Source organism: Neolamprologus multifasciatus, chromosome 9 (assembly GCF_963576455.1).
Source record: "Neolamprologus multifasciatus chromosome 9, fNeoMul1.2, whole genome shotgun sequence".
NCBI lineage: Eukaryota > Metazoa > Chordata > Actinopteri > Cichliformes > Cichlidae > Neolamprologus > Neolamprologus multifasciatus.
Window position 1 is genome coordinate 414,029 of NC_140447.1, and position 21,654 is coordinate 435,682.

The 21,654-nt window shown below is 40.5% G+C and overlaps 1 protein-coding gene across 1 annotated transcript in view; it reads left to right on the plus strand.

The window, feature by feature from the left end:
* Window positions 1–21,654, plus strand: part of cubn (cubilin (intrinsic factor-cobalamin receptor)) — an 82,441-nt gene that overhangs the window by 43,299 nt on the left and 17,488 nt on the right. Inside the window, exons 39-52 of the mRNA XM_085172218.1 lie at window positions 1,241–1,433; window positions 3,133–3,330; window positions 6,321–6,467; window positions 7,192–7,382; window positions 8,425–8,593; window positions 10,144–10,318; window positions 10,607–10,785; window positions 11,198–11,407; window positions 15,019–15,159; window positions 16,206–16,390; window positions 16,645–16,816; window positions 19,164–19,367; window positions 20,189–20,338; window positions 20,464–20,585. Coding sequence (XP_085028344.1) covers window positions 1,241–1,433; window positions 3,133–3,330; window positions 6,321–6,467; window positions 7,192–7,382; window positions 8,425–8,593; window positions 10,144–10,318; window positions 10,607–10,785; window positions 11,198–11,407; window positions 15,019–15,159; window positions 16,206–16,390; window positions 16,645–16,816; window positions 19,164–19,367; window positions 20,189–20,338; window positions 20,464–20,585 — 2,436 coding nt within the window. The remainder of the gene's footprint in view (window positions 1–1,240; window positions 1,434–3,132; window positions 3,331–6,320; window positions 6,468–7,191; window positions 7,383–8,424; window positions 8,594–10,143; window positions 10,319–10,606; window positions 10,786–11,197; window positions 11,408–15,018; window positions 15,160–16,205; window positions 16,391–16,644; window positions 16,817–19,163; window positions 19,368–20,188; window positions 20,339–20,463; window positions 20,586–21,654) is intronic.

Sequence of the window (21,654 nt, forward strand, 5' to 3'; positions counted from 1 at the left end):
TCTGACCACCACCAGTAGGCAACGGGTGAAGTGTCTTGCCCAACGAGTCAACGACCGAGACTGTCCAAGCCGGGGCTCAAACCGGCAACCTTCTGATTACAAGGCGAACTCCCAACTCTTGAGCCACGATCGCCCCTTAAGCCTGAGAGCGCCCTCAATAACAACTCAGAATTTGTGGGAGAGTTGTGTGTGTGTGTGTCTGTGTGTGAGATCTATACCTCACATATTGTCATAGTGCAGCAGCTGAAGTTGTGTAGGCACCACTAACAATAGTCATCTGTTAAAGCACACCTGATGAGGTAATGGACAACCATGTGTGTGCTATTGAAGGTCTGTGCCCATCTTCATGGTCCTGAAATTATAACACTTTATTTAATTTAATATTTATTTATTTAATGTTTTTAAAGTGTATTAAAGTAAATGCTTTAATCAGAGTGAAAAACCACAAAAACTAAGTTTTCAGGATGGATCCACTGACTTCCCTTCTTTGAACCCCGTTGTGCAGGACGTAAAATTCCTGCAGCAGAAGCCACAACATGTCGAAAAGAACCTGACACCAAAACTCGCATTGAGTTGCAAACAATTTTGCTTTTAGAATTAGGTTGCTGCGTAATTTATACATTTTTATCAAATCTGCATCTGACCTTCCAAATGAACTGACACGAGTGGATTAATCAGTTTGCACTTAATTTAAGTATTCTCCTCCTTAGACTAGTTAGTATTTTGTCAGGATGGAGATGTTTAGTAAATAGTACAAAAAAAACCCCAACCAAAGATAATATAGATATTTTCTTTTGCATGTCCTGTTGCAATCTCCTAACCCCAATTTTGAAAGACAAAATATAATTCTGTGTGATCTACAGATTAATGAATGTAATGGTTTTTATATTTGCTGTGACACTCAGTAGTGTGCAACATCTACAAAAGAGACAGAGCAGAGCTATTGTAAACTATTGTGGACTAGGATGGTTGCCCAAAAGGCTGTCTGTGTTTACGGCGTTGCCTAATGGCTTCTGAGACACAGAGGGTCCAGAGAGTGTTTTTTTGCGCCAATTTATTTACCGCGGCTGCAGCACACAAGCCGCCAGCTGCACATGCAACACACCACAATACCAAACAATCCCACTTCCCCGTTTTTAATATGGCGAGCGTGATTGTGGATGCAGTGCAGGTGAGTCCCCACAGCACCACCGACCACGCCTCACCACAGCTTCTATTCTCAATCCTTGTGTCTCTGCAGGTATTTGATGGTCCCAGTATTCATTACTACCCTATTGGGACATTCTGTGGTTTGAATCCACCCCCTCCTGTAAGAAGTTTGGGAAGCACTGTCACTGTGCAGTTCAAGTCAGATGCAGTGGTGGGAGGAAAAGGTTTCCTTTTGGAATGGACTGCTATTCAGAACTCTGGACCACCACCCACTATCACACCAGGTGAGCAGCCCTGTTACATAAACCCATGCATGACCCATATGCAGACTCATAGCTGAGAGGAAACAAAAACCTAACCTTTACTGTGGCTGATGTAGAATATCTGAGAATACTGCAGGGAAACACACTAGACAAACAAATTAAATAGAGAGAATGCCAATGGCATTTTTTTATTTATATAGCATTTTTTAGTTGTTTATTTATTTGTGCTTAATTATTTGCGCTTATTTATTGAACTTAAAGGCAATGTAGTGACTTGTCTGTGAAGGTTCTCAGTCATCCCGGTCATCCTAGTCTAAGGAGCTTGGAAAGAAAAGCGTCTGGACTCCTTAAGTTGTTTGAAGTCCGAGAAGCTTCTTCTAGGGTCATATGGTGGAGAGTGCCAGATTTAAGCCCTGTGGGAGTGTCCCCTCAAGAGGGACAATGGACCCCCTAATGATCCTCTACCTAATCACACCAGCCAAGGTATGAAGATGGGTGTAGGTCACAATCAGCCAAGGTTTCAGGTGAGCTCATTGTGAAACCTCACCCCACCCTATCATGTGATTTCATGAGGTGAAATGGCCCAGGGTGTGAGTGGGCATTAAGGCGTCTGGAAAGGATCTCAAAACTAGATTATAGATCTATAGACTCCCACTAGGTTTAAATCTGGGACTCTCCACCATTTGACCTTAGAACTGAAGAAGCTTCTCAGATGAGAGGTGAAACGTCTTCAAGCAACTTAAAGAAGTCCAGATGCTTTTCTTTCCAAATGTAGTGACTTCAGTATTGGGTAAGATGTTCACATTTCTGTGTACATGTAAGGACCCGGACCGCTGCTATCAGACTCTTATGCCGGGCTCACACTGTGCGATTTTTTTCAGTCGCGTGATTCAGCTCCTGCTCAAACTGTACGATTGACTCGCAGGGGTTAGAAGTTCGTAGGTCACGATGCAGGGTCTCACACTATACTACCCGATGCTCTGATGCGACCCGAGTGCTCACACTGTGCGTCCATAAAATGAAGGTTATAACAGAAATTCTGTTGCTCGCTCTCCCTCTCTGTCTTTCACTCACACAGACACGCACACCACCACCATCAACTTTGCTAAATTGCTAATGAAAAACATTGATCAGGCAGCTGTGATTGAGCAGCAATGTCAATCCAACTATTTTCACGGTTGTTGTGGTCGTTATAATTTTGTGAGGCCACATCGAAAAGGCTCGGATGAGCTTTCCAAAGTTCTACAAGTGCCTCCATCGCTTGTGTCCAGATCACACGCTGCACTGCCGTGCTGCGCCGTCTTTAGCTGACATTTGTGTTTGCGCGTGCGCAGTGTGAGAAACTGCGGTGACACCCTCGCGACCAAGCGATTGATGATCGGGAGCTGGTCGTGAGGTGTTAATCGCTTCTCATTACCCCACGTATACTACACGATGCATGACGCACGATGAAGGCCAAAATCGGGCCGATCGCCAAAACGGTCGCACGACTCAAAAATCGGCTCAAAATGGGCCAAAAATCGCACAGTGTGAGCCCGGCATAAGTCAGTTGAGGAAATGTATTTTTTAGTGGTAGAAAGAAATCCTGGTGACCTTATTAATATGATTTTCAAAACTGAAGTCACTGTCCAAAATCATACCCAGGTCTCTGACTGACTCACTGTGTTTCCGAAATGTTAAATACAACCTTCATCTTGTTGTTTTTCTGTATGTGTGCCAGGTGCATGCGGTGGAATGCTAATGACAGGAGAGACTCCTGGCTTCCTCTATTCTCCTGGCTGGCCAGAAAACTACCCTCCTGATCAGGAGTGTACCTGGTTAATACGTTCTCCAGACTCAACTGTAGAGCTTACTATCTTGTCTTTAGACATAGAGGACAGCCATACCTGCTACTTTGATAGCGTTGTTGTCAGAGATGGTAAGTAATTAAAGCCAACATTAAGGAATAATAGTGCTGATGGATTTTTAAGGTCATTCAATTTCAACTGATGAAATGACCATTTGTGTTTTCCCTGCTTTTAAAGATATTAAAAACAGTTTTCTTTGAAATTCAATGGGACATTCCCCCACCCCAAAAATGACATAATCTAACACCATCAAGTTGACTTTTATAGAAAGATTTGGTGTCTAATAGTAACATATCCAAAACTTGTGATGGCACCTGCCTTTCTTTCCCAAAATGAATTGTTGAAAAATTCATGTTCTTGTTTAGAGCAGCGCTCCCCAACCTTTTTTGCGCCACGGACCGCTTTATGCCTGACAACATTTTCACGGGCCGGCCTTTAAGGTGTCGCGGATAAATACAACAAAATAAAACTAGTACCGGTACTGAAAAAAAGAAGATTTATTCATAACACACGTGAAAAGACCCAGGAAAACTGAGTTAACAATAAAAACAATAACAAACTAACGCTGAAAACCGATAAAAACCCTGAAAACCATACATTTCACACCTGAGCCTCAACTCTTGCAGCCCAGTACCAAACGACTCACGGACCGGTACCGGTCCGAGGCCTGGGGGTTGGGGACCGCTGGTTTAGAGGCAGACCACAGCCTCAGACTTAATATTCTAGTAAGAGGAAAACTGACAGGTTTTGTTTTGAGCTTAAATTCCACAACTTGTCTCATGCTTTGGGCTAAATTATGTATAAATGACTTAAAGTGTTTAAAAACAAAAAATATTAGAGCACAAAAATGCATTCATTCAGTGATGCTTTACTGTTGTTATGTTATATTATGATATACAGTGGGGCAAAAAAGTATTTAGTCAGCCACCGATTGTGCAAGTTCCCCCACTTAAAATGATGACAGAGGTCAGTAATTTGCACCAGAGGTACACTTCAACTGTGAGAGACAGAATGTGAAAAAAAATCCATGAATTCACATGGTAGGATTTGTAAAGAATTTATTCGTAAATCAGGGTGGAAAATAAGTATTTGGTCACCTCAAACAAGGAAAATCCCTGGCTCTCACAGACCTGTAACGTCTTCTGTAAGAAGCTTTTCTGTCCCCCACTCGTTACCTGTATGAATGGCACCTGTTTGACCTCATCATCTGTATAAAAGACACCTGTCCACAGCCTCAACCAGTCAGACTCCAAACTCCGCCATGGCCAAGACCAAAGAGCTTTCGAAGGACACCAGGAAAAGAATTGTAGACCTGCACCAGACTGGGAAGAGTGAATCTACAATAGGCAAGCAGCTTGGTGTGAAAAAATCAACTGTGGGAGCAATCATCAGAAAATGGAAGACATACAAGACCACTGATAATCTCCCTCGATCTGGGGCTCCACGCAAGATCTCATCCCGTGGGGTCAAAATGATCATGAGAACGGTGAGCAAAGATCCCAGAACCACAATGGGGGACCTGGTGAATGACCTGCAGAGAGCTGGGACCAAAGTAACAAAGGTCACCATCAGTAACACACTACAACGGCAGGGAATCAAATCCCGCAGTGCCAGACGTGTTCCGCTGCTGAAGCCAGTGCATGTCCAGGCCCGTCTGAAGTTTGCCAGAGAGCACATGGATGATACAGCAGAGGATTGGGAGAATGTCATGTGGTCAGATGAAACCAAAGTAGAACTTTTTGGTATAAACTCAACTCGTCGTGTTTGGAGGAAGAAGAATACTGAGTTGCATCCCAAGAACACCATACCTACTGTGAAGCATGGGGGTGGAAACATCATGCTATGGGGCTGTTTTTCTGCCAAGGGGACAGGACGACTGATCCGTGTTAAGGACAGAATGAATGGGGCCAAGTATCGTGAGATTTTGAGCCAAAACCTCCTTCCATCAGTGAGAACTTTGAAGATGAAACGAGGCTGGGTCTTCCAACATGACAATGATCCAAAACACACCGCCCGGGCAACAAAGGAGTGGCTCCGTAAGAAGCATTTGAAAGTCCTGGAGTGGCCTAGCCAGTCTCCAGACCTCAACCCCATAGAAAATCTGTGGCGGGAGTTGAAAGTCCGTGTTGCTCGGCGACAGCCCCAAATCATCACTGCTCTTGAGAAGATCTGCATGGAGGAATGGGCCAAAATACCAGCTACTGTGTGTGCAAACCTGGTAAAGACCTATAGTAAACGTTTGACCTCTGTTATTGCCAACAAAGGTTATGTTACAAAGTATTGAGTTGTATTTTTGTTATTGACCAAATACTTATTTTCCACCCTGATTTACGAATAAATTCTTTACAAATCCTACCATGTGAATTCATGGATTTTTTTTTCACATTCTGTCTCTCACAGTTGAAGTGTACCTCTGGTGCAAATTACTGACCTCTGTCATCATTTTAAGTGGGGGAACTTGCACAATCGGTGGCTGACTAAATACTTTTTTGCCCCACTGTATATTATTCATTTTGTTTCATTTGTGGCAAATAACAGCATCTAATAACATGCTGTGCAGTATTGTTATAGATCTCTTGATAATTCTCCCATCATTATTTATGTGTGGATTCTATATATCAAAACAACAGCTTTCTAATTGAGAATTCTTTGCCTTGAGGAATGATCATTGTGAAATGTATGATGTCGTTGCAACATCCAACTTGAGATGCTTGTTTCATGAAGTGCTAGAGCTTCTCTGGACATGTCATTGATTGCTGAAGTGAAGCTGGCTCGTGGATTACCTTGATTGTGCAATTTAGTGCAACTATAAACATGATTGGCACAGAAATATTTTTATTTTCTGTGTGATGTCATACATGCCTGTATGTACTGTCCAAATCTTGTGATTTGAAATCTGCATTTCACTTAAAAAACATAAATTATTTGCATGGCAGTGCTTTCTTTTATATAAAGTAGTAAAAATTATTTCTGCAGAGAGCATTTATATGTCCACCTGACTGTCTTGGTTTGTTTGGCCTTCTGGACAGCTTAGAATGTCCTTTGTTTTGGTTACTCCCAGGCGCAACCAGTCAGTCCCCTGTGCTGGCCAATGTATGTGGTCGGGATCATCCAGGATCTCTTCACTCAACAGGAGACTCCATGTACATCCATTTCTCCTCAGACGGCATCATCAGTGGCCAAGGCTTTAATGCCTCCTACTCAAAAGGTGATACATTAGCAGTTAATTACTAAACTACACGACATATAGCCATAAGATCAAAACAAAACTAAACACCAAAATGCTGAAATACTACACGCTGCAGTCTTAAAAAGACATAATTGGGTGGTAGTCCTTTTTTTTAAGAACGGAAACCACAGGGTGTTTTCAAACTCGATGAGAATCACAGTTCTCAGCTATGACAGAAGAAAGAGGTTATTTACTTTCAACATAAAGTAAGTTGTAACAAGCTTTCAGTGTGCGAACCTACCATAACTGCTTGAAGCATTCTCTCCTGTATGTCCATGTGAACCCATTAAAACAGATGGGCTCCCATTTGTTTTTGGTAACACTTTTAGGTCAAACTACTGTAACTGTAACCTTCGAGTCTTTTCTATACATGTTTTTGATGGACCCCCAAAGTTCATATAAGCCATAAAAATGAGAAACAAATCCACACGTGTTGAACATAAGACAATCCAAGAAGTCAAATTATAATTATACTATATAATAATTATTGCTAACTCCCTTAACTTGAGAATTGTTTTTGGTAATCCAGATTTAACATCCATGTAATGTTTTGTGATACGTTGTGGTGTTGTGGGCAGAAACACTTCCTTTCAGGTCATTTTTCATGATCAATATATTAACTGCCAGACACAAACTACCACTACTCTACAACAATAATTATACTAGTAAGAGGAATTATATGTGATATTTTTTCTTTTCATAGGTTGTGGTGGACTCCTGCATGTTGACAGAGGTGTAATGAGCACTCCCAATTACCCACAGAATTACCGGCCAGGTTTGAATTGTAGCTGGCACGTGATGGTGACACCTGGCTTTAGAATTTCTGTCACCTTCCAAACCCCCTTTCAGATCCAAGGCTTTGGAACTGGATGCAGTACAGGGGATTACCTGGAGGTAAACATATGGATAGCAAAAGCTGCAAAAATAAAAATTTGAAAGAAAAAAAAATCCACATTGCTACAAGTGAGAAAATAGATTTTTGACCCTGTGGATGCACATAGACTGAAGTGATTACTGGCATTTAACAGCTGTTTTAAGATGTTAAAGAATTAACATTTACTGGTGCTAGAAATCAATGAAATTCACTGTGTTGTTCAGCTCGATCCAGTTTGATCCAGTCTCAGTCCAGTCTGGACAGTGTGCAGGGAATAGTTTGATCAAATGTACTGTCCACTTAAGTCCCACCATGATGATGTCAAGTGAAACAAGCAACAGGCTTAGCTATATTTGGCAAGTTTGCTTTTTTCTTTTTGCAGAAAACAATTCTAACAATGCAATGTGCAAAAATGTGAAACAAAAGCATACAAGAAACAAATGTGTGAGCATCTCAACACGTTCTTAGAGTCACATAAAACCCCAAGAAAGTTGAAGGAAAATTTTATTTGTTGGAAATTTTTCCCACTTAGTTCATATTTGATGAAGCATGTTTTTGAACATCAGACAAGTAACGTCACATTATCAAAGTTACCCGATAGGGCAAAACGTCATATGTCATCATGAGAAAAACCATGTGTTCCCCCAAGAGATGGTGGCTATGTTCCAAGGTATTGATGTTGCTACTTCTCTAATGTACTAACAGATAAATCATGTTAAGAGGAAATTTATATCCTTCCAAACTATTCTCAGTTTGGATTGCTGTGCACTATCGAATTGGACCACCTGGATACGACAGTAACTTTTTTATTAATGCGTTTGATTAATAAAAAAGTTTGCAGAAGAAACTGTGATACATTGTGGTGTTTTTTAAAAACTGTGGTTATGTTTAAGTTTATTTTATAAACCTTACAGTGACAACAACAACAGTAGATGGGAGTATTAAGGTTCCTGAAAGTCTTTTTTTCTTGTTTCAGAGCCCTGGTTGGACTTCCTGAAGTCACTGATCTTTTGATAAATTATTTCTATCATTATTCACAGTTATCTTTCCCTTTCTCCACAGCTCAGGAATGGTCCAGATGGCTCTGCTCCATTACTTGCAGGACGACTGTGTGGTTCAAGCCCCCCATCTGTCCTCCAGACAACTGACAACCACCTCTTTATTCACTTTGTGTCCGATGACAGTAATGAGGCCTCTGGCTTTAAGCTGCTATTCGAAGCCCACAGTCAAGGTAGAATCTTCACTTCATCACTATCACAGGAAATGTTTCAGTGCAGAAAAGTGATCATTTCTAAACGTTTAGTCACGGTTGACAAGTTTTGAAATTGGAGGAAACATGGACTTGATGCCAACAGAACTCTAATTTAGGAACAATGTTTTCAGTTTTATGCTTATGAGAGGCAAAGGGAACTAAGTTGGCTTAAAGGGGGCGGGTGTAAAGTAGCTTGTTCAGAAAGAAGATTGATTGAGGAGCTGCATTAATGCCCAGCATAAGACAAAGGTTATTTTGTAACTTTAAGTCATGCAAAGCTGTAGTAAAGCCCAGGAGAAACTTTGGAGTTGGATATAAAATAATAGGTCCCTCTTTTTCAATTTTCAGCCTGTTTCCAAAAATGTTTGCTGTGTAAAATATTAATAAAAACAAAATGTCATGGTTTAAAAGTCCATATTTACGGAGCCCTGCAGGGAACATGGGAGAAAAAAAAATTAAGACGGACTTTCGCGAGATCTCGCAAAACTAACTCAGGATCTCGCAAAACAAACTCGCAAAAGTTGAATTCCAACAATGGCGGCAGCTACTTAGTTGTAATATTACTCTTTCTGGGTCACAAAATACACTTTTAAGATATTTTGAGGCGTGAATGTAGTTGTGTAAACGTCAGATACCTGCTCGGTTTACAAGACATCACATATTTGCAAAAGTGCTCCGACGTTTTCGGAGATCTGACACCCACTAGCTCGAAGCTAACGGGAGGTCGAGACCTACTACAGCCAGGAGGAACACCGCTTTCCCGGCACATCATGCCTCGACCTCCCGGTCGGCTTCGAGCTGGCGGCCTCCGAAGAATCCGGCTAAAACTGTTGCGAGATCTCGCAAAAGTTTTGCCGACCGCAAAAGTCCGTCTTAATTTTTCTTTTTTCTCCCATTGCCCCTGCGGGGCTCCGTACATATTTAATTAAAAGAAGAATAAATTAAATGTTGAAAACATTGTTTTTTGGGTGAATTTAAAAAAAACGTATACTTTTCTTTCTTTGGTTCCATACTGGTCATAATGTCATAAGGTTGTCCGTACTGTATGCAGGCCAGCTTAGCAAATGGACCCTTGTGCTATAGAGCTCTGCTGTTAGAATACAAATAGAATGAGGCCTATCATTGTCTTAGTATATTGCTCCAAAGTTTGCATATATTGTTTAAGCATTAATTTGGCATTATATCCATTATTATACCCATAATTTCCTAAATCTGTTTTTGATTTGTCAAATTACGGGACAGTTTTGCCCTTTACCTCAGACTATCTTGAATAACCGAAACAGAAAAGATGTGTTTCTGGATCTTTGTATATTTTTGCATGGTAGAGTTTGCTTTTGCTGATTGTGTCCAAGCTGTGTCCATTGCAAATCTTTAACTTATTTTTGTTTGTTTTGTACAAATTTTCCTGGAATCCAAACTTTTTCTGAAGTAGGTTTAAAAAACCCCCACAGAATATTATCTTTTCGAATTTACGTAGATGTTGGAAAACCTGTCACGTCTCTTATCTCGATCCTTCTATTTCTCCACAGGTTGTGGAGGTTTCATCGAGGTGAATGATAACGATCCTCCAGGGTACATTACTTCACCGAACTATCCACAGAATTACCCCCAGAACATTGACTGTATCTGGGTAATTACTGTGCCCAATGGGGAAGCTGTCCAGATTGACTTCGAGGATCAGTTCTACATTGAACCCACATCCAGGTACACCTTTACTTTCTCTTCTCTTGCTGTATTTATAGCTTCTACATTTTATTGCGTTTCATCCCAAGATTATTGGTAAATACATTTTAGCCTATCTATGTTTTTACAAAAGAAACTAAAGAACAAACAAACATTACAATCTTACTAAATTGGTTGATGGTGTTATTAGTGTTTGAAGAACACAATATGTATCTAGAAACTCACTTAGAAGAGTTGAAAACACTTTCACGTTTATTCGTGCCCCAAGTTTCAGGGCTTACAACATGTTTTTGTCCATTTATTCAACAGCTGTATGTACGACTACTTGGAGCTGCGTGATGGTTCAACATCCAACAATAACATCATTTCCCGTCTTTGTGGCAACACCCGACCATCTACTCAACATTCGACAGGTTCCTCCATGTGGCTTAGGTTTCGTACTGACACCAGCGTCACGCACCAAGGATTCAAAGCAAAATACTCCATAGGTAAAGAATATCATGGTCATGCAGTCTGAAACTCATGACTGTGTCTGTTCTTCTCTCATTAATGTCTAGACCAGAAAGCTGATGGTTTCATCATAAGAGTGGCGTGGCAATTTTTTGATCAACTAGCAATAAAATTGTCTTTATCTCTGTCTGGTTGTAAGGTGCCTTCATTCTACATTCTTGTGGCATACAGACTGAAAGTTATGGGAAATTGTGCCAGTATCAAAGCATTACTGGACCTAGCTGTTTGTTTATGTCTTAAAATACTGTATGCCATTTGGAATTCACATTAAAACATTGATTAAAGAGATGTAACCTTTGAGGTTTTGACTATGTAGCAGAGTGGTGATAGAAAACCACAATGACTTATTTCAAAGCTCTGTTCTGATTCTGTAACTCAAATTCCTCACAGCAACATGTGGAGGTACCTACATAGGTCAGAGGGGTGTGATCTACAGCCCAGGCTTCCCAGGCTCCAACTATCCTGATAGCTCCAGTTGTGAGTGGTACCTGGAGGGACCCACAGGACACTACCTCACTCTTAGTTATGGGAATTTCAGCTTGCAGAATACTGATGGATGCTCTGCTGACTATGTGGAGATCAGAGAGTACAACGCCTCAGGTAAAAACATAAGTAATAAAAAAAAAACAAGATACATTCTCTACACCATCACAATGTCTATTGTGTTGAAATCTTTTCTGTCCGCAACTTTCTAAAACTGGACTTCCGTCTTAGTTCCTTTTTTTAAGTAAATGTATTTATCTGATTTAAATTTATAACCCAAATTATGAAAACGTTGGGATGCTGTGTAAAAAACCAAACCCCTATATATATATATATATATATATATATATATATTAGGGGTGCAACGATACTCGTATCGATATTGAACCGTTCGATACAGTGCTTTCGGTTCGGTACGCATATGTATCGAACAATACAACATTTTTAATTTATTTTATCAACTTTCCTTCTGACGGTGCTGTCTGTGTTGAGCGCTCAGTGGATCTGCGCTTGACAGTGCAGCCTAGGCAGAGTAGTCGAACACAGATTCACTGAGCGCAGGGCAAGCTAGCGAGACAGAAGTTAAGCTCTCCTTGCAACATGGCAAATTGAACCTCCCCCACCCTCATTCAGATGTGGCGTTTGGAACTATTTTGGTTTTCATGTGATGTATGACCCTGAAGGTAAGCGTGTCATGGACTAAAGTAAAACAGTATGTTGGATGTGCCACGCAATGCTCAATTACATGGGTGGGAACTAGTGTGTTAGCGCAGTTAGAACGTGTTGGCTGTCCAGCCCCACACACGGGGCAATCCGCGGTAGCTCGTTAACGGAGATTTGCCGTGTTGTGGCGTTAACCTCATTTCAGATTAACGCTGACAGCACTAGTGGGAACACAACGAATATGACTGCACATTTACGCCGACATCATCCTAGTGCAAAGACAAGTGGAAGCAGAGAAAAACAACAAGCAGGCATGCTACAAACTTTACCGGAGTCAGCGGTTAGCACATGATTCTCCTTATGGGGACCTGATATGTTTAATATGCTGCTGAGAATATAGCCCAGAAGAAGCGTATATTATAGCTTTTATTTTGGAAAGAGCCATTCCTCTGTAATAAACTCTCTTTTCCAAAGATGAGTGATTCCTCAATCAGATACAGGGCTCGCAAAATCGCTAGCCCGACGTCCCGGGGCTAGCGATTTTTCCAGTCGGGCTGCCCTGCCCTGCCCGTTGGCCTATCGTAGGAAGGAAAAATATATGTCAATGCTTTTGCATTCTTTCGGAAATGTAGCTGGGTAATTATGTCATTGGCATCGGTGAGCCACTGTTAATATGTGACATATTGAAATCGCATTTGAATTTGCGCTTGTTTTTTGCTTTCACTTTGCAATCGCGCGAACTGTGTATAGAGAGCGACAGCACTGATCGGTGAGTGATGATAATTTGCGCACCAATTCCTCTGACATCATCTTATCAATCGTTAGCTTACTATGCAAACATGACAAGTGAAATCTCCCGCAGCAAGCTTAAACATGTGAGAGGTTGATCGCTCATTCTCCGCGCGTTAAGTGAGTGCGTGTGTAAAAGCAGCAGGATACATATTTTAGTTCTGCTGAGCCAAATAAGACAGGTCAGGGTGAAGAAATGACAGCCAAAGAAAAGCTTACCACAAAACGGAAACTTTATGACAAATCAGACTATAAGGCAAAAAGAAAGTGCAGCTTTATGGTTTCATGGACAAAATAATTTCTGTGGCTGCAATATGACGAGCTAAATAACCAGGTCTGCACATAAGTGGTCCGCAGGTGCGTATTCGCTGTCAAAATAAAAAACGCGCACAAGATAAGAAGTTGCAACGCCTGTTTGCATACATAAGATTTTCTGGAGGAGGACAGACATTTGTTTAGAACTCTTAAAGATGTCGAAGAAGCTCCTTTAAGGAGTTACTTTGGTGTTCCTCCACCTCCAAAGAAATGTCAAAGGAGTCCAAACCACAAAAGAAGCACGTATTCTCGGACAAGTGGTTGCAGGAGGTGAGCTGGCTTCAAACAAATGATGAACGCACAGAGATGTGGTGCAGAATGTGCTGTGAAAATTTAATAAATGACAAATTAATAAAAAGGCATGAACATTTTTTTGTATCGAAAAAATATCGAACCGTGACACCAAAGTATCGAACCGAACCGAACCGTGAATTTTGTGTATCGTTGCACCCCTAATATATATATATATATATATATAATTTAAAAACCTCCATAAACCCTTGGAAAATAAAACCATATCAAATGTTTGAACTAAGGTGTTTGTTCCAGTAAAATATATATATTATTTTATGAAAAGTACTAGCATGGTACTTCAATGGCAGTTTTTCATTTGAGAAACAAATAACTTCTGTTGTAAAAGCTCAGGGCCGTTGCAAACACTAAAAGTATTTTGTTATCTGCTGACTTTGAGAAAGTGATTCTTGCATTTACTTCATACAGGCTTGATTAATAGTCTTTATTTTGGAATCAGTCAGGCTCTGCTCTTTCATCTTCAGCTTGTTCAGAAGGCCGAGACCTGACTTTTGACAGGCCCCAGTCTTGGCTCGTTTACACTGGGTTCCTGTACGTTATAGAATTGATTATAAGACTTTAGAGCTTGTTTTTAAGTCTCTAAATGGATTAGCTCTTTCATACCACTCTGATCTTTTAACTAAAAATACTCCAAATAGAACTCTTAGGTCTGCTGATACGTTGCTTCTGACTGAAACACAGAGTAGACTGGGCCTTTGCGATTGCTGCACCTAAACTTATATACAGTCTGCCTCTTCAAACTAGGACCTACGCAATTAGACTGACGCAACGCAACAAAATTTTGACCCCCCCCCCTAGCTTTTTGTTGTGAGTTTTGTTCTTTTTATGGTTGTTTGTTTTACTTTGAGCTTCTGCTGTTAAAAGGGAGTTTTTCCTTCCCACTGTCGCCAAAGTGCTTGCTCACAGTTTTCTCTGGGCCAATGCTGATGGACTGAGGAAAAGTGTAAAACTGTTCTAGGATTATGCAAATTAAAGTTTGATGGGTTTTTTGGGAAACATGGACTATGGATCCTCTGGACAAAAAGAAGGACCACCTGGCTTGTTGTCAGTGCTCAGTTCAAACCCCACATTTCTGATAGTAAAGGGATACAGTAGTACCTATGGAATTGGCAGATTGTACATCTGGAAATGCGCCATCTATGCTAAAAGGTATATAATAGGAAAAAGTAGAATGGTATAGGCTCCCATCCAAATGATGCTTTTTTCAGGGAAGGCCTTGCAGATTTCAGCAAGACAATGCTAACGTGCATAATGCATACTGAATCTGTTACAACAGCTTTGCAGTGTAAGACAGTAAAATGGGATAGCAGTCCTCTTCCAAAAGCACAGCAACCTTTTAAAGGGAGAGGGGATCTTACATAATGGTAAACATGGCCCCATCTCAATTCGTTTGAGAAGTTTTGCTCTCAGTTTAAAATTAGCTAATGTTTTTCTTAAATGGTAGATTTTTGTCAGTTAAAATATTCGATGTGTTTTAAATGTTCTGTTGTGATTGTTCATAAGATTTGCAAATAATTGCATTCTGTCCCAATAGTCCCAACAGTTTTGAACTTAGGACAGTAAATTACACACAACACATGTGTCTATGTTTCATGTTGAGACAGTGGGGTGATCAAGATATTCCTGCATCCTTTCTTATGTTTGTTTAGGCCGCCTACTGGGCCGACATTGTGGCAATAACCTTCCTGCTCCCATGGAGACGTCTGACAGTTTTGCTTATGTCCGGTTTGTCAGTGACACCAGTGAAAATGCAGCTGGCTTCCGTCTGTTCTTTGAAGCAAGTGTTGAAGGTGGGTACACTTTGAAAAGTACGAGGAATAGTTGCTGGATGGTACATCATATTTACACATGAAGTAAATCTTTGAGTAATATCACCACGATAGTCATAATTATCATAGAGACCTGTTTTTGTGGGTAACTGTTGTTTCATTAGGTTCAGTTTTTTTCCTTTTCATTTTGAATGACTGCATGGATGAGAACCAAATTGTACAATAAAAAATTGACATATGTATATTAAAGCATTTGATAGAAAATGTTGTCAACATTATTAGAACTTGCTCTCATACTTTCATATTTGTGTATTTGACAGCTCTTCAGTCAGCAAAAGGTCATAAATAAGCCAGATATAGTCCTGCATATTAACAAACTATTACACTGTATGTTACAATATTATGGAGAAAACACAAAACATGTTAATAAGCTGTTTGTATTCTATTTTTTAAATGACCTGTAAAAGAAGAATAAATACAAATGTTTTTATCACACAGAGATGCTAAAGTCCAAGCTTTAGATCCTGTTCATCAGATCTGACAGTTCTTTTCTTACATTTCTGTTTCTGTTCTCAAGTAATAAAGTTCAGTGTATTATATAATAATATACTGATGATAATAATCACTGCAATGTTTAATTTATCTTATTTGTAAAGTGTCAGTCATTTAAGAAAACAGCATTTTTTTCATAATAAACCAAATAACAAAGTGATTCACATGAAGATGGAGATAAAACACCTTGACCTACAAACAGTGACATAAAGGGAACCTGGAAATTGCGACTTCGAACAAATGCAAAAAGAAAAACTGGATAACAGGAGATACAGGCTGGTTGATTATCTGCCTCATTATAGTGCCTTTTGATTTTGTTTCCAAACAACAAAAGGAGACAAAAAACAAATTAAGCCACTCAGTGGCAATGATGGTTTGTGGAGATGAACAGACAGAGAGATGAACAGACAGATCGGGTTAAATGCCTAATTTAGTTTTTGGCTTACAGAAATACATGAAATTAATTTACAACATTATTTGTTATGCTGAATCTCTCTTTTTGTCTTTTCCCACAGAATGTGGAGGTGAACTGAATGCTCCCTCAGGAACTATCTCCTCTCCCAATTACCCCAACTTGTATCCACACAGCCGAGTGTGTCGCTGGGAGCTGGTAGTGTCACCAGGCCGCAGGGTTACCCTCACCATCAATGACCTGAGACTGGAAGGTTCTGATACATACTGCGTATTTGACTATGTTGATGTGAGTCCCTTTCTGCCAGTAGTCATCATCCCTTTCACTTGACTCGAACCACAAATCAAATTAATTCATTACATGCTGTCGAATCTCTGATAGCATCTAGAACCCTTGAAAAATGAAATTAAAAAATCAAAATTTGCACAAAAGTTTATTTGTGTAATTTTTTTTGTGAAATTGAAAATACTGAAATATAGTTTATTACCTTTTTGATGAGCATACAAGAAAAATTGCATATCAAGCATAAATCTGTCCTCCAGGTAATAAACGGCTTGGCAGTCGATGCCCCTCACCTACAACGGTTCTGTGGTACAGTACCGGCTGGTACTCAGGTGCGGTCCTCTGGCAACACCATGGCTGTTGTGTTCCGCACTGATGCGTCAGTGTCCAGTGGTGGATTCTTGGCTACGTATTCCTCTGATGAACCTGCAGGTTAGATTCTCCTGCGTGCAAAACTAAAATATTATCTACAGAAAAATATAATTCACGTTGCTTTAATCATAATAGCCATGCATTTTTATCCATGGCAGTTTCTTAAACATGTTAATGCAGGAAACCACACTTATACATGATTTAGTATTATTAATGCAGGGATGTAAGATATCAGAAACATCATTCTGTTATCAAAAAGTATTCTGCTGCAGTTTCATGTTGTATTGTCTAAATCAGAGGTCTTGGTGTAGCAATTTTTAGATCCCCCAATGGCTTGTGCTCTGACCAGTATAAAGTGGTAGGTAGAGAATATGATGACAGGTGTTAACACGTCTTCTTTCAAATGGTCCAATTTAATTTATATCAGAAGATAGTGCCAAACATGACTTTCTATTAGCTGATAATGCTGCCTGGCAGAGGGTTGTTTTAAAACATTCCTTTACCAAATGAAGCAATGAATCACTATGAAAAGACATCGCTACACAAAAACTGTATTTTATTTTATTTTTTAGCAAATTCTACTTAATTTCTCAAAACAAGAATTAATTAGTCTGCAGAAAAATCTTCCCTGTCAGTGTTATGTGGATTAAAATATTTGAAACATTTCATACTCATTTCATACCCTACACCACCGAGCAGAACATGTTCCCTCTAAGCCGGAAGGAAAAAGAAGGAACACACACATGTAAAGGAAGCACTCAAAACGTGCGGCTATCCTAAATGGGCGTTCTTAAAGTCAGCAAAGAGGCACAGAAAAGAAGATCAGACACCAGCGAGGGAGGATAAGAAGGACAGACGCAACAACATTGTCATCCCCTATGTAGCCGGTGTATCAGAGAAACTCAGGAGGGTTTTCTCCAAGCATGACATCCTGGTGTACTTCAGACCCAGCAACACACTCAGACAAAAACTGGTTCACCCGAAAGACAAAACTCCAAAACACAGACTTAACAATGTGGTGTTTGCTGTACAGTGCAGCGAGGAATGCCCAGACCTCTACATCGGAGAGACCAAACAGCCACTTCACAAGCGCATGGCACAACACAGAAGAGCCACCTCCACAGGACAAGACTCAGCTGTCCATCTGCATCTAAAGGTCAAAGGTCACTCTTTTGAGGATACCAATGTTCACATTTTGGACAGAGAGGACAGATGGTTTGAAAGAGGAGTGAAAGAAGCATCTATGTCCACTGTGAGCGACCATCTTTGAACAGAGGCGGTGGTTTACGACACCAACTCTCTGCCATCTATAATCCAGTTTTGAGATCCCTTCCCAGACGCCTTAACGCCCACTGGGCCATCTGACCTCAGGAATTCGCATGATAAGGTGGGGCCAGGTTTCACAAAGAGCTCACCTGAAACTCTGGCTGATTGGGACCCACACCCAGTTTCACACCTTGGCTCAGGCGATTAGAGGATCATCAGGGGGTCCTTTTGTCCCTCTGTGGGGGGAAACTCCCACCAGGTTTATATCTGGGACTCTCCACCATTTGACCTTAGAACTGAAGAAGCTTCTCGGATGAGAGGTGAAATGTCTTAAAGAAGTAGCAACTTCTGGTTAAGGTCGTAACCAGAAGTTCTCGTTCTTTGTAAGCTCCTTTGACTTCATACTCTATTGTATCATTACTATGGATACATGTTTGCAATGGCTCTCCTGTGAAGATATTTCTGAAAATAAACTGGATTCCATCTTCTTATCTACGTCACACATGTTGGGCAAGGTGGTTAGTAACAGAAAACTCTATGATAACTGAAGCAGATCTATTTGTTAATGCTAGCTAGCTCGGTTTCCACACAAAGCACAGTTTGTATCTGATCTCAGGACAGGCTGTTTTGATCCAGCAGGTAAATCCAGGGAGCATGTGCACATGCGGTGGATCTGAACAGAGAGAATAAGAGGCCCAACTGAAAAATGCAAGAAGCATAATCTACTATTAGGAAGCCTGAGCGACTGTAGATCTTAGCTAGTCAAATGACTTGCAATGAGAGTGAGGAAGGAGGTGTTATGTATGTCAGCTGGTGAGTAATGAGCTGCAAGTGGATAGGCCGGGAAAGATAAAAGGAACGAGCAGGTAACCACACCTCTTTAACCACAAAAAAGACTTTTGGAACCCAAAGAAAGCTGAAAGTCATACAAGATTATTCCTTATTGGAGGATGATGTTTTTGTAATTGCTGAAGAGTCCAATTGCCTGTCCTGTCTGTACCTTAGTATTAATTACTAATAATTATTAATAGGTATCATTTCCAATCAGTAACAGGTCAGTCAGTTACTCGATATAGTCTCAACCACCTACACTTCATTGTGTTTTAATGAAGTGCTGCTATTTTAATCTGTGTTTTGCTAGAATGTGGCGGTATCCTGAATAACCCTGATGGTGGCAACTTCACTTCTCCTGGCTACCTGGTGTCCAACTACAGCAACAACCTCAACTGTGAGTGGCTGATTCAGAACCCACGGCACATCAACTCCTCTATTGTGGTGTTGATAGAAGACTTGCACCTGGAGAACCATCAAACCTGTGAAGCAGACTATCTCCAGTTCCGCTTAGGTAAGTCCTAAGTAGGATACCAGACCAATATGACGTATAAATTATGTGTGCAATGAAGTCTATAGCTGCATTTTTATTTTAATTACATAAGCTTGGAGGCTTGAGCTTATTATAAGCTACCATAGGGCGTGAAGCAGGGTACACCTCGGACCTGTCTGACATAGGGCTAGCACATAGAGACAGACAATTATTCACACTTAACCCCATTAATTGCATGTCTTCAAACTGTGGGAGGAAGCCAGAGTACACGGAGAAAACCCATGCAAATGTAGGGAGAACATGCAAGCTCCACACAGAAAGGCTCTGGTCAGACGGTGGAGTAGAACTCGCTACTTTCTAGCTGTGAGGTGCTAACAGCGCTAACCACCACACCACTGTGCTGCCGTTATTAAAAGAGTCAATTTGGCAAACTGCTATAAGAAATGATTCAAGCCTTAGCAGACAGCTAGTTGGTTGTAACACGAATAGAATTTAGTAAGAGAGCATTTTTATTTATGTATTTTTTAATTAACCATTACTGCCATTTGAAATAGATTAGGCCAGGCAAAATTGCCGGCACCACCTCAAAAGTAAAGTTTTTGTTTCTTTTGTGAATAAATTATGCAGCTGTGAGTTTCCAGGATTCATTATGATTTCAAAATAAATCTTTGCATTATGATATTATTATTATTATTATTATTATTATTATTATTATTATTGTAGCAGATAAAAAACAAACAAACTAAAAACTCAATGTATCTGTGTTGTGTGTTCAAGAGTGGAAGAAAAAGTAAATGAAATCTAGTCTAGTCCTTTCTAATCTAATGTCTCACCTTTTGCAGGTGACTCAAATGGAGAGCTGCTGGGCAAGTTTTGTGGCCAGACAGCTCTTGCACTTCCTATTGTGGTCTTTACCCCAGAACTCTGGGTCCATTTCCAGACAGACAACTCCAACGGAGACTTGGGTTTCAAGGCTAAGTACTCGTTTTCCGGTACGACTCACACTAATTTTCTTTCTAAATTTCTTTGAATTCGAGACTAGTATTTAGCTAATGTAGCAATCAAGTAGCAGATGAACATTGTCCTTTGATGCATCATTCTCTCTTTTTTCTCTTAGAATGTGGAGGCTGGCAGACAGGTGACGGTGGGGTGTTAGCCAGTCCTGGTTACCCTAACCTCTATCCAAGCCCCAGTCGCTGTGCTTGGCTGCTTGAGGCTCCAGAGGGCCACACTATTACAGTAAGTGTGCACAATGGCTTGCTACAATTATGTGGACTACAGTGTACAATTGAATGCCCCCTATAAGCGAGCACTTATAGCCCGTGGTGGATGCTTATAGTAACATGGCTGTAGTTTGTGATACTGAAGTCTTTAATTCAGTTCAGTTGAATGTTATTTATACAGCGCCAAATCACAGCAACAGTCGCCTCAAGGCGCTTTATATTGTAAGGTAGACCCTACAATAATAGATACAGAGAAAAACCCAACAATCATATGACCCCCTATGAGCAAGCACTTTGGCGACAGTGGAAAGAAAAAACTCCCTTTTAACAGGAAGAAACCTCCAGCAGAACCAGGCTCAGGGAGGGGCGTAAGACAGGAGAAAAACATGCAGTGAAAGAGAGCCAGAGATTGATTAATAATCATATTTAATGCAGAGAGGTGTACAAATACATGCTGAGTGAGAAGGGGTGAGAGAAAGAGAAGCGCTCAGTGCATCATGGGAAGTCCCAGCAACCTAAGTCTATTGTAGCAAAACTCAACTGATCCAGCCCTAACTATATGCTTTATCAACAAGGAAAGTTTAAGTGTAATCTTAAAAGCAGAGAGGGTGTCTGTCTCCCAAATCTACCGGGGTGATACAGTACTATGAGGTATTTAAGTTAAGATTGTACAAGACGTTAATTTATTGTCCAAGATGAAGTGCTAACTCGGTGCAACACGATTAACTGAAGTTTGTGGCTTCACTGCATTGAAAGTGACCTGTCACATTGCAGCTCTTTGTTTCTCTCTGCACTACAAATTGTTAAAGATGACACTGACTCCCGAGCAGAATCCAGTTTCGAAAGCAAACTTGTATTCTAGTGCATGGATCTCTTGCAGTCCTCACCAAGCAGTCACTTGTGTTTTACTGATTTCAGCTGATTTCAGTTTCAAGCTAGCCACTTCTAGATAGCACTACTGAAATGTACAGCTGATTTGTTGTTTATTTTAGCTGCCAAGGTAGAGATTACTGTTTTCGTGTGCAGACTGAGGTGTTTAACGATACCTAGGAGCCTCTTATACTTTTCAAATTTCTTGATATCCA